Genomic DNA, 13,329 nt, shown 5'->3' with positions numbered 1-13,329 from the left:
CCCCTGTGCCATCATCCCTAGATTCATCAATGTCTTCCCAAGCACCCGTCCAACATTCTGGCAAATCATCTTCTACATTTCCCATGACCTTCTTAACCAGCCTTCACTTTGTTTTTATAATTACTTATAATTATAAAAATAATAGCCGAAACCGGTTTGGCTCAGTGGATGGAGCGTCGGCCTGCGGACTGAAAGGTCCCAGGTTCGATTCCGGTCAAGGGCATGTACCTGGGTTGCAGGCACATCCCCAGTAGGAGATGTGCAGGAGGCAGCTGATCGATGTTTCTCTCTCATCAATGTTTCTAACTCTCTATCTCTCTCCCTTCCTCTCTGTAAAAATTCAATAAAATATATATTAAAAAAAAAAATAATAATAATAGATGACTATTATTAAATAGCAACAGAGGACTTCCAAGTGTCGCTAAAATAAATGCTGCAGAAAATGGAAGAGCCTTGCCAGGCCGGTGTGTCTCAGTGGTTGAGCACTGACCTATGAACCAGGTCAGTTCGATTCCCAGTCAGGGCGCATGCCTGGGTTATGGGCTCCCGATCAATGATTCTCTCTCATCATTGATGTTTCTGTCTCCCTCTCTCCCTCTCCCTTCCTCTCTGAAATCAATAAAAATTAAAAAAAATTCGAAAGCTACAAGAATATTTAGTGAAGTTTCCTCTCACTCCTTGCCCCCACTACCCAATTATCCTCCCCTAAAGAAACCTTATTACTAGTTCCATGTTTCCCTCCAGTGACAGAATATTCAAAGAAAGATGTGTACACACATGTATATATGTGTATGTATGTACATGTAGTTTACAACCTAATATACCATAAATGTTTAGGAAATGGTTGCTTAATGAATCAAGCAACCAACAATATTTGAGAATACAAGCACCTGTTTCACTCTTTTTTAATCCTGTGTACATATTACTTGGAGACAAATTGAAAAAAAGAATCCATTCCATTTTCCCCTTTAAACTGTCACTGTCATTTCTTTCACAGATCAAAACTCCCCTTGCTGCCCTGCCACACTTACCCACTTGTTTCTGTGGTTGACGTGGGCACCACTGGTTGCCAGGAAAAGAGCTGCTGCCTCATTTCCTGCTTCAGCTGCCCGCTGCAGTAAGCAATTTCCTAGGAGAAAGTGGGCATATTCATTCTCCATTTGCATAACAATGAGGTCCAGTTCCATAGCGCACCACACCCTGACTGCCCCACCACCTTTCACAACTGACAAGCCAGCACCTAAAGAAGGTTAGACTTAAGTCCACACAGGCACTCTCAGGAATAGTCCAGAGACAGGATGAGCCTGGTTTGCACTAGCCACCACCCAGAACCAGAGGTAAGTCAGGTCTCCTTCCTGGGGCTGGATTGGAATACACTTCTCAATAGCAGTGTTACTGACATTTTGGGCCAAATAACTCTTTGACGTGAGGCACTGCACAATGTTTAGCAGTATTCCTGACTTCTGCCCACTAGGTGACAGCAGCACCCCCAACCTTGCTGTGACTATCAAAAATGGTTACAGGTGATGCCTAATGTCCCTGGGTGGGAAGTTGGGGGTGGGGTGGGGGAGGTGTTCATGTCTGAGAACCTCCGAGTTAGATGTCTATTTTGAAGACACTGCGACCTAAATGCTACCAGAAAATGCCCCTTAAGTACTTCACTTTTACTCTTGGGGCCTTAAATGTTTGTCCTTGGCTTAGAAATATTTTTTTTTTAGCATTATCACTCTTTTCTAAATAAAACAAAAAATTTTTTTTCTTCTTGTTTTCAAATGGTTTAGCTCAGTTTTAACCTCTAATACAATAAACATCAAAAATACAACCCACCAAAACAAAAGCTCTTGAAGAGGGTAAAAGGAGTTCTGAGTCCAAAAAGTCTGTAACTCACTGCATTAAATAAACAAAAGTATTTCAGCTTAATGGACACAACTCAAAGTCTGGCTAAATTTTTTTTTTTCCCCAGAAAGGAAGGGAAAGGGAGAGAGAGGTAGAAACATCAGTGATGAGAGAGAACCACTGATTGGCTGCCTCTTGCACACCTGACACTGGGGATTGAATCCTCAACCCGGGCATGTGCCCTGACCAGGAATCAAACCGTGACCTCCTGGGTCATAGGCCAATGCTCAACCAGTGAGCCACGCCAGCCAGGCAAATTTTTTGAAGCACAGTATTAAAATAAAATAACTTGGGCTTCCTCTATAGTTAAACTTAAGTATAAAATACTTCTTAATAATATGTCATTCATTTTCTAAATTTTTGGTAAATCGCTGACACAGTATTTCATGGAGCCTCCAGACTTGAGCATCAGCTCTTAGGGACGCGTGCTTTACCTGTTTTAGAGTCAGGTGCGTTGGTGTTGCTGCCCCGCTGAATGAGTCTCGCTGCAAAGCTGTTTTCATCAAATGAAGTCCCATTGACCACAGGGAGGTCTTCGAAGGGGTTTACGGACTGATCGGATGACACAGTGATGTACTGCACTGCAAGCCACAGAGCTGTGCTGCCCTCGTGGTCTTTCAGTTCTAAGTCTAATCTGAAACAAGGAAGCAATGTGAGCAGCAAATGCTTTCTTCAGACACTGTCCTGACAACAGCCTCATTCTTTCCTTAATATCTGTTGAATGACTATTTTTTAAAATTTACTTTCAATTATTAAAATTCACAACACTTTTTAAAAGACATTTTAAAAATTATGTTTCACTCACAATCCCACCCTCACAACTGCTTTTTCATTTCTCCGTGTCTCCCTACGTACTGTTTACACTGCAGCAACTGATTGAACACGTATTCGTTCCTGGCCACGATGGACAAGTGTAAGGGAGTCCTGCAGGGTGAAGGAGGAGAGGTGTCAGTCAGGATGGCCCCGAACGCGCACAGAAGCCGCAGCCGGAGGCGACCAGAATCACCAACCACAAGAACGCCCACATTTCTCCACGGGGCTTTTTCTACACTGGCAAACAGTGTCCCAAAACCATGACCAACTAGCAAAGAATGAAAATGGGTTTGCTTATATGTTACCCTTTACTATTCAGTAGCCAAAAGGATAAGAATAAAGGAAGAGACATAAATAGTCTCCAATTAAATCCTGACCCTTACTGATTGTGCATATATTCATGTTTTTAAAACATCAGTTTCACCCTGGATGGGTGGCTCAGTTGCTTGGAGTGTCGTCCCATACACCAAAAGGTTGCAGGTTCAATTCCTGGTTAGGGCACATACCTAGATTTCAGGTTCGGTGCCCAGTTGGAGCGTGTATAGGACGCAACTGATCCATGTTTCTCACATCAATGTTTCTCCCCATTCCCCCCACCCCACCCCATCCTAGCTTCCTCTCTCTAAAAACAATAAACATATCCTTGAGTGAGGATTAAAAACAAACAAAAAAACCCCAGCAGTTTCTATCATTCCATAATTCTCTGTTGTACTCAAAAACATTCAGAGTGGCAACAGGGAGGAACTGATTAAAGTGTCAGTTAGCCACACCTCACTGTTTTATTTAGCCCTTGAGTGCCCCAAAGGAGACTGCACTGCAGAGAACAGGGCCTCCCCGATGGCATCTATCTCAGAGTTACAGGCTGCCAGAGTTTACTGCAGCTGGCAGGGGTGGGGACAAAGAATCAACAGAAGAAAAAAAAGAACGCAATTATGTTTGGGTAATAACATAATTATCACATGATATTGAGAGTTCATGGAGATCCATCTTAAGTATTTTGTCCATCACACAAATCTCTTTCCTTATTCTGACTTCACACAACTCTTTTATTTTTTTGAGAGGGTTTTCAAAGATATAAAATCCTGAGTTGCTATGATGAAAAGTGGTGATTTAGGTGGCTTCACTCCCTTCACACACACACACACACACACACACACACACACACACACACCGCCCCACATTGCTGTCCCAAAGACAGGCAGCCCTTTCTTGGATTCTAAACCACAAGGAACCGTCAAGTAAATATTTCTGGGAAGGGGCAAATGGTATACAACTGCTACTGTCAAATTTGCAAAGGGCTGTGCTGAGGAAGAAGTGGCAAGCTGTGCAGATAGTTGTCTAAATGAAGTATTTGCAAGAAGGTAGAACTGGGTTTAACATACAGAATTTCCCAGCAATTACACCTCACACCTCACAGAAATAAAACAGACGGCCTTGAGATGGTGTGCTCCACTTCTTCAATTTACCCAAGCAACTCTAACAAAGAGGCTAGAAGAAGGTTCCGTTGGAGCAGTTGGACCAGATGACCACTCTGATGATGACAGAAATCGCTTAAAAATCCAAAGACCTCAGTTATCTAGAATGGAAATGGTTTCCCCAAATGCCTCAGGCCTTAGTCATGTCTCTCATTTGTGCAACAAATGAGTGTTTGTGACTTGAATAAAAATCAGATTGAATAATGCCAACCAAAGAACATCAAGTCCCTGTCTGCCAGTTACATGCCACTGGGAATGGTACTAAGAACAGTCTGTTTGCTCGCCCACTTACCTGCCCTTGCTGTCCTGCATGTTGGGATTGGCACCAGCTTGCAGAAGGGCTTCTGCAATCTGTGCCATTGCAGACATCACATCTGCTGAATGTTTCTTTGAACTGTACAATGCCACCAGGTGCAACGGTGTCTCCTGGGCACTCAATGTAGCAGCACTGACGTGGGCCCCATTTTTAATGAGGAAAGTGGAAGCAAAGACATCTCCTTGAAAAGAAATAACAGAAGTACTGGTTACATAGGACAAAATCCAGGGCAAGTTATTCTGGCCAATGTTGCCTCAGAAAGGCATCATTCAGCAACTGCAGACAAAGAGAAACAATTGGGTGTGTCTGAGCGGCACCTCTCTGGACACCTGTAGGAGGAAACTCATCATTGAGACCAGAGTTGCGCTTGAATTCAAAAGACTTTGTTCAATTTCTGATTACCTGTTATCTGTCCTGCCCCTCACCACAGTACCACTTCACTATCCTATATAATAAAAAGCGAATATGCAAATTGACCAAATAGCGGAACGACCAGTCGCTATGACGCGCACTGACCACCAGAGGGAAGGTGCTCAAAGCAGGAGCTGCCCCCTGGTGGTCAGTGTGCTCCCACAGCGGGAGCACCGCTCTGCCAGAAGCCAGGATCACGGCTGGCAAGCACAACAGTGGCAATGGCGGAAGCCTCTCCTGCCTCTGTGGCAGCGCTAAGGCCCCCTCAGTGGACATCCCCTGAGGGGTCCTGAACTGTGAGAGAGTGCAGGCCAAGCTGAGGGACCTCCCTGCCCCGCAGTGCATGAATGTCATGCACCGGGCCTCTAGTTTAAGTATACCAGACTCCCATCCTTCAAAAGCCTCTTGTGATCATCAACTTTCACAAAGGATTCCAAGATTTCTCCCCAATACAATTTATCTCCCTCTTTCATTTTCTCATCAATCTATACCTAAGTAACACATACCCTCAACCTGCTGTACTTGCATACCAGTTCCTCTTCAGAGTAAGACCACATCTGATTGATTTATTATTGCCCAAACATTCTTTTCCTTTTCTCAATCTAATTACATACATACAGTCTTAACAAAAAGTTTACAACTGAGAATCTGAAGAAAGAATCTATACACATTGCTAGTTATAAAAAATTTACATGGTAAATTAACTGGATGTAAAAATGAAATTTCTAAATTCCTTCCACAGCCTTAATGCTTGGAGCATTACAGGTAGAAAGGCTAAGTAGGACTATTCACACATATCAAACTGAAACTGAATAACGTACATAAAACCCAGTAATTTCAACAGCTCAAACCACCATTTTTGTCTATTTAGTGTTCAGTGTGAGGGAAAAGAGCTACCTTGACAGACAATCTTTTTTTTTTTTAAATATATTTTATTGATTTTTGACAGAGAGGAAGGGAGAGAGATAGAGAGTTAGAAACATCAATCAGCTGCCTCCTACACATCTCCTACTGGGGATGTGCCCGCAACCCAGGTACATGCCCTTGACCGGAATCGAACCTAGGACCTTTCAGTCCGCAGGCCGACGCTCTATCCACTGGGCCAAACCGGTTTCGGCAACAGACAATCTTGACAAAAGGCCAAAAATTACGTTTTGTGAAAATATTAAAGGTATACATTTCTGGAACTATTCTGTTATATACCAGCAAGAAAAAGCTGACTCTAGATTGGTTCTGTGAATATATGGTTAAGTTCAGAATCAAGCAATCTCACCAGTGGCAATTTAATATTAAAAATACTGTGGAAAATCAGTTAGACTATCTTGTCAAGTTAACTTGGAGGATGGTAGGAATAAAGCAATTAAGTTCGCTACAAAATTAAAGTTCAATCTTCCTTAGATTGAATTCCATTTATAATTCAAAACATGCATAAATCACTACACATAAAATTAATGTTTCTTAATGAAAATAAGACAAGAATGACAATGCATCATAAGATAATAACCTATTAACAGAGAAACCATCCTATATAATAAAGAGGTAATATGCAAACTGACCATCACACCCTCACAAAGATGGCTGCCTATGACCAGACTGGCAGAGGGGTTAGTGAGGAACAAACAAATGACTGAATAGCAGGCTGTGTGGGGCGACCAGGCCAGTGGGGGCCTGTGAGAGGCAACCTGAACTCCTGAAATCCTAAGCCCCATTCTAGATGTTTAGACTGCATAAGTATAGTTGAAGAAGATGGAATGATATTGTAAGATGTAAAAGAAAACCAGGGCCTGTGAGAGTTAAGAGAAAATCATCATCTGGAAGTTGTGATTCGGAGGAGTGTGCATTTATAATATGGACAGAATTAGAAACAGATAAAAGTGTCCAGATGCAAAGACAAAACAGATCACTGGTGAGAGGCAACTGTTTTTTCAGTGGCCTCCACGCAGCCCGATTAGCTCATAGCTGGGAAGTCTTTCAAATCAAACTCATCCTCCCCTCAACAGTCCAGAGTACATAGCTAAGTCATCCCAAGAGCTCATGGGATTCAGAGGTACTGCCTGTAGAGTCTGTCCCCATTTCACCAAGGTTTAGACGGGACTCATTTCTTGCAAATCACATCCCTCTTTAATTGGAAAATCCCAAAACTGCACAGCAACCTCCCAGGTTGACCTGCTGGTCCCATGATTGTTGATTATACTTCTTAACTTCGCTGGAGGTCTTGGGATGAATGCCATGTTGTGAAAGGTGCCTTGGAACTCGTTCAATATACCAATCATAAGCAATGGTTCTCTTTCCATAGTTGATCTGTTTTGTCTTTGCATCTGGACACTTTTATCTGTTTCTAATTCTGTCCATATTATAAATGCACACTCCTCCGAATCACAACTTCCAGATGATGATTTTCTCTTAAAGTCACTAACGAGAGGTTTTCTTTTACATCTTACAATATCATTCCGTCTTCTTCAACTATACTTATGCAGTCTAAACATCTAGAATGGGGCTTAGGATTTCAGGAGTGGCAAAGCTCTCAAGTCTGTTATCTATATTCCTGTGCTCATTTCCATCTGAATATATGGGTTTCATCTGCTCTTCAGTGAACATGAAATTTCAAAATCATTTGGTTTTCAACACTCCCAGGTACTTTCCTCCAAGGGACCATGTTGCTGGAGAAGGTGAGCTCTTGTACTGAGGTAGCTAGGCTACCACAGGCCCCTCAGATGCTGATAGAGCATCGGCCTGCAGACTAAAGTGTCCCAGGTTCAATTCCGGTCAAGGGCACATACCTCAGTTGGAGGCTCAATTCCTGGCCCTGGTCGGGGCTCGTGTGGGAAACAACCCATGGACATGTCTGTCTCTGTGTCTTCCCCTCCCTCCTACTTTCTTTCAAAAATAATGGAAAAGTATTCTCAGGTGAGGATTAACAAGAAAACAAAACTAAACAAAAAGAACAGAACAATGGGAGGGAATAGAAAACACCAAAAACATTGTTTTATAAAGTTCCTGTCAATAAGAAAACCTCTAATACATTGTAAAAAGATTTCCATCAAAATCATTTCAAATAAAAACTGTTTAGTGCTTAAAAGTTTCAGTTACTTCATCACCGCATCTACAACACTGTCTGGTACATGAGATGTTATAATGACTTGACCACATAAAAATAGTCCTAACAACACAGTTAACATTAAAAAACAATCCAAATACATTTTTTTCTTTGAATGCAGCTTCCTGATAGAAGTTATATTCAGGGAACAGACAGTAACTTTCATTACTTAATTAATACAAACTGTGTCTCATGCTGCTCCCGTTGGTGCAAATCTACAAACAGACGGGAGCATCCTATTTAAGAGACCTGTTGACTGATGCTGGCTCTTAAGAAAAACCAGCACATATATAGATACATATATATTTTAAGAAGGGTTCATCTTCTTGCCCAGATGCAGCTAATCAGAGTGATGGCATCCCTCCTACGGACTCACCCAGACACTGGCTGCCTATTTCATTCTTCATACAAATTGACTGGAATAACTTAGTTAATAGGATGATCACGGACTATTTTGCTTACAAATGTGTCCAGAACCAGACTTAAATCTTATATTTGAAAGATCTTCACTCTTATTATAAGAAACTTAAAGTAAGGTTAATAGCTCAAGTTAAGGAAGGAAAAGTGAAAAAAGTTCCTACAGGAATTGGAGCTAGTTGCGGCACTCAGCACAGGGCCCAGGTAAGAACCATGGGCTGACCCTACCACGTGGTAGTCACTGTGCGAGGTGTGCTGCTAACACTGTCTCTCATTCTCACAACAATCAATAAAGAGAAATGCTTCCCACTTCACAGATGAGAAAAAGGAGACCAGGGTGGTTAAGTGACTTGTCCAAGGCCAGAGTAGTCGATGAGCCACGATTCAAACCTTGGTACATCCCACATCCAATGCCAGTGCTGTATCCACCACACTGTGCCACACTCTCCAAAGTTAGCAGCAATCAGATTTATCACACCCACACTGTAATCCACTGGCTTATAAGCAAATGATAAAATTCAGAGTGGAAGAATAAATAATCTGAAAATAAGCGTCAGGAATGCATCACCAATTCTTGGCAATTCTTGTAACTAAGCAATCACCAAAATATTTAATAACTCACCAAAGATGTTTTTTCATCATACACAAGAATTTAACTCCCTAAGAGGAAAGAAACATAATTCTGAGATTGTTTTTGTAGTAACATTTCTATTTGTTTCCAAAATAAACATCTCAGTCATTAAACAGTATGGGAAAGAATAATTCCCTATGTGGAAACTTTCCCCACTGAACACACGCCCAGCGCTAAGCACCAATGGCTTTGCACAATGCAGAATGGTACTTGGGAAAAATGCATCTGCTCTCGACACTGATATACTCTAAGGATTTCCTTCCCAATGATGAACAAATTTTTCCTCTCCATCAGCCAACAAGCTTAGCCTTCTAACACATGGCTTAGAGGGATGTTTATATTGTTAAAACCTTTGCCCAAAAAGGACAAAGCCACAGCTACAACAGAACCATATTTGAAGTTACTACATTCCACCGACAAGGAACAACTTGTGAATGGCAAAAATGCAGCAGAGACGACGATAGTGTAATAATAATACATAATTGAATGGGTAAATATACATGACTAAGATGTGGGGGAACCAGTTCACTCTGTCTTTAATATCCACATTTAAACAAAACAGTGGCCAAGTACTTTAATCAAGTCATCTATCCCTCTACAAAATTAAAGCTTTGGCATTTTGTTGTTGGTGGGGTGTTTTTTTTTTTAATCCTCACCCTTTAATGTTTTTATTGAAATTAGAGATAGAGGAATGGAGAGAAACATCGATGTGAAAGAGAAGCATCAATTGATTGCCTCCTTTACGCACCCTGATAAGAGATTGAACCTGAAACCTATAACCCATGGAATCAAACCAATAACCTTTTGGTGTATGGGATGACACTCCAACCAACTAAGTCACCGGGCCAGGGCAAGGCTCTTGCATTTTTGAAAGCTTTCATTCAATACTGGAATGCTACCTGTCAAAAATGACTACTGGAAGAAGAACAAAGTTGGAGATATCACAATACTGAATATCAAACTATACTACAAGACCAGTGTAATCAAAACAGCCTGGTACTAGCATAAGAACAGGCATATAGACCACAACAGAGAGCCCAAAAATCAACCTACACCTTTATGCTCAATTAATATTTAACAAAGGAGACAAGAGCATTCAATGGAGTAAAGAGAGTCACTTCAACAAATGGTGTTGGGAAAATTGGACAGAATACATACCAAAAAAAATGAAACTTACACCATACACAAGAATAAACTCAAAATTAATAAAAGACTTAAATGTAAGTTGCAAAACCATAAAAATCCTAGAAGAAAACATAGGCAATAAAGTCTCAGTCACTTCTAGCAACAACACTTTTTTACATGTTTTTATTAATTTTTAGAGAGAGAGGAAAGGAGAGGGATGGAGAGATAGAAACATCATTGATTGGCTGCCTTCTGCATGCTCCCTACAGAGATGGGGCCCAAAACCCAAGAAGGTGTCCTGACCAGGAATTGAACCGGTGACCTCTTGATTCATGGGTTGACGCTCAACCACTGAGACACACGAGCTGGGCTCACAGCAATACTTTTGCCAATGTCTCCAAGGGGAAGGGAAACTCAGGAAAAGATAAACCAATGGGATTATATCAAGCTAAAAAGCTTCTACACAGCAATGAAAAGAAGAGGCAGGCTAGAAGGGTCAATGGAGGGAAAAAGGGGACATATGTACTACTTTCAACAATAAACGTTTATAAAAAAAATGAAAAGAACCCACTGTATGGGAGAACATATTCGTTAATGATATATCTGATAAGGGGTTAATTTCCAAAATTTATAAAGAATTTATACAACTCAACACCAGGAAGCCAAACAATCCAATTAAAAAATGGCAAAGGAACTAAACAGACACTTCTCCAAAGAGGACATACAGATGGCCAAGAGACATATGAAAAAAATGCTCAAGGTCACTAATCATCTGAGAGATGCAAATTAAAACTACAATGAAATATCACAGGGTGCGTAAAGGAGGCAGGTGTGATGTGATATCAATTAATCAACAAACAAGTGCTGGTGAGGATGTGAAGAAAAGGGAACCCTAGTGCATTGCTGGTGGAAATGCAGATTGGTGCAGCCACTGTGGAAAACTGTATGGAGTTTTCTTAAAAATTAAATTGCCCTTTGACTCAACGATCCCACTTCTGGGAATTTATCCTGAGAACTCTGAAACACCAATCAGAAAGAATATATGCACCCCTATGTTCATAGCAGCAGTATTTAGCATAGCTAAGATTTGGAAACAGCCCAATTGCCCTTCAACAGTGGATAAAAAAACTGTGGTCCAGTTACACAATGGCATACTATGCAGCTGTAAAAAAGAAGGAACTCTTACCCTTTCAAAGCAAAATAAGCCAGTGAGAAAAAGACAAATACCATATGATCTCACTAATATGTGGAATCTAATGAACTAAATAAACTGACAAACAAAATGGAACCAGAAGCATGGATACATGGAACAGACTGGCAGGAGCCAAAGGGAACTGGGGAGAGGGGTACCTGGATAAAGAAGTTGAAGGGATTAGCTGAAGAGCATATATACAACTCCCATGACATGGACAATAGTGTGGTGAAGGCCAAAAGAGGGGGGACTTTGGTGGGTAGGTGGAGATAGACAAAGGGGGAGGTGGGGGGAATTCTGCAATAATTATCAACATTAAACATTGTTAATTAAAAAAAAAGACTACTGCAAAGTTGAATCAGGCAGAATCCATTTGGGACTTAAGAATTAATAAGGCCATGAGAAAAAAAGACAAAAGTTATTTTTTCCCCTTGAAAAGCAAATTCATTAAAATTAAAATGTTTTGACCTTAATTCTATCACTTCTATATTCTCCCACTATTAATGACTATGTACTCAAAATATAGCTACAAAATATAACTTTTCTAAAACAAAATGAAACTTTATCACTTTGACAGGACAGAAGAGTCTAGTTTGTAAAAGTGACAACTCTGAATCCAAGAATATGTTTAAATATTTGTGGTTTTGGTATTTTCCCTCTTACAGTAACTGATACAAGTTAAGTCTTCCTAGCACAATTCCTGGAGAAAGATATTGAAAAGCAAACAAATCAATTGCTTCCAAGTAAAAGGTACTTCTGAAAATACCATCTCTCTAGCCCTTCTTCCGGGGGCCCTGTTGACACCATGAAGAGCCTAACCAACAAGGCACAGGCAATAGCTCTTCGGTCCTTCCTTGACCCACTCACTGATGACAAATTCTAAATCATGTAGTCCTATGAATAAGACTCAGAAAGCCTTTAAGAATCTGTAGAGCCCTAACCGGTTTGGCTCAGTGGATAGAGCATCGGCCTGCAGACTGAAAGGTCCCAGGTTCGATTCTGGTCAAGGGCATGTACCCTGGTTGTGGGCACATCCCCAGCAGCTGATCGATGTTTCTCTCTCATCAATGTTTCTAACTCTCTACCCCTCTCCCTTCCGCTCTCTAAAAAATCAATAAAATCTATTTTTTCTTAAAAGAATCTGTAGAACAGGGTCAGAGAGTATTCAAAAATTACTTGGATATAAGTAAAATTGCCTGCAAAGAAAAATATAAAATACACTTCTTCCTACCTCTTTGGATTCCTTTATGTAACAAGCTCCAGCCATTCTTGTCTACCATGTCCACATCAGCTCTGTGACTAACCAGCGTGGTGGCGATGCTCTCTAGGCGCCGTGAAAGAGCTAGGTCTAAAGCAAGGTCTCCATTTTGATCCAATTCATTCAGCTTCCCAGGGAGCTGCACAGATAAATTTGTGAATTAGCATCAAGGCAGTAGAGAATGCAATTGATGTTAATCTCTCCCACCTTGACTCTTAAATAGCATCTCTTATGCAAATATCAAAATTTAGCTTACTCCCCAAATTCAACTGAATTCTGTAACTTCTCTCAGGCCTCCTCAGGGCACATACTTTCAGGGAGCACAGAAGCAATGGAAAATCACGGACCAGATGCAAACACCATGGAAGACAGTACAAGGACGAGGGGGAATGCAGACAGGGCTAGAGGAACACAAGTGCCAGGCTGAGGTTCAGAGAGTCCGAAGGGAATCCGCTAATGTTTTCATGAATGACTGTGGCTTCACTATTTAATTCCTCCTGGCATTTTTATGTCTCCCTCACACACTGGACACCCAGGATAAAACATACTACACTCCCATCTGTCAAAAGCAACGGCATTTCTCCTACGGCAGTGGGTGGGCAGAATACTAGCCCCCAGAGATGTCAGGTCCTAATCCCCAGAACCTGTAACCTTCCAGGATGAAAGACATTTTGCAGGTGTGATTAAGTAAGGCCCTT

At 41.2% G+C, this 13,329-nt stretch overlaps 1 protein-coding gene, 1 long non-coding RNA gene and 1 pseudogene across 4 annotated transcripts in view; 1 reads left to right on the top strand and 2 right to left on the bottom strand.

The window, feature by feature from the left end:
• ANKFY1 (ankyrin repeat and FYVE domain containing 1) overlaps positions 1 to 13,329 on the bottom strand; it is a 71,713-nt gene that overhangs the window by 24,030 nt on the left and 34,354 nt on the right. For all 3 annotated transcript variants that reach the window (XM_006761480.2, XM_015562447.1, XM_006761481.2), the window contains 5 exons: positions 12,605 to 12,770; positions 4,477 to 4,681; positions 2,752 to 2,820; positions 2,331 to 2,530; positions 1,032 to 1,129 (listed from right to left, as the gene is read on the bottom strand). In XM_006761480.2, the coding sequence (XP_006761543.1) occupies positions 1,032 to 1,129; positions 2,331 to 2,530; positions 2,752 to 2,820; positions 4,477 to 4,681; positions 12,605 to 12,770 (738 nt within the window). The remainder of the gene's footprint in view (positions 1 to 1,031; positions 1,130 to 2,330; positions 2,531 to 2,751; positions 2,821 to 4,476; positions 4,682 to 12,604; positions 12,771 to 13,329) is intronic.
• LOC107182754 lies at positions 1,147 to 3,085 on the top strand. The gene is made up of 2 exons (XR_001513483.1): positions 1,147 to 1,337; positions 2,766 to 3,085. It is a non-coding gene; the product is annotated as an uncharacterized LOC107182754 (long non-coding RNA).
• LOC102757226 lies at positions 6,854 to 7,651 on the bottom strand (annotated as a pseudogene).

The sequence above is a fragment of the Myotis davidii genome, unplaced genomic scaffold, assembly GCF_000327345.1.
Source record: "Myotis davidii unplaced genomic scaffold, ASM32734v1 scaffold638, whole genome shotgun sequence".
Classification (NCBI taxonomy): Eukaryota; Metazoa; Chordata; class Mammalia; order Chiroptera; family Vespertilionidae; genus Myotis; species Myotis davidii.
Note: the sequence above shows the minus strand (reverse complement) of the source record. Positions and strands in the feature narration are given on the sequence as shown.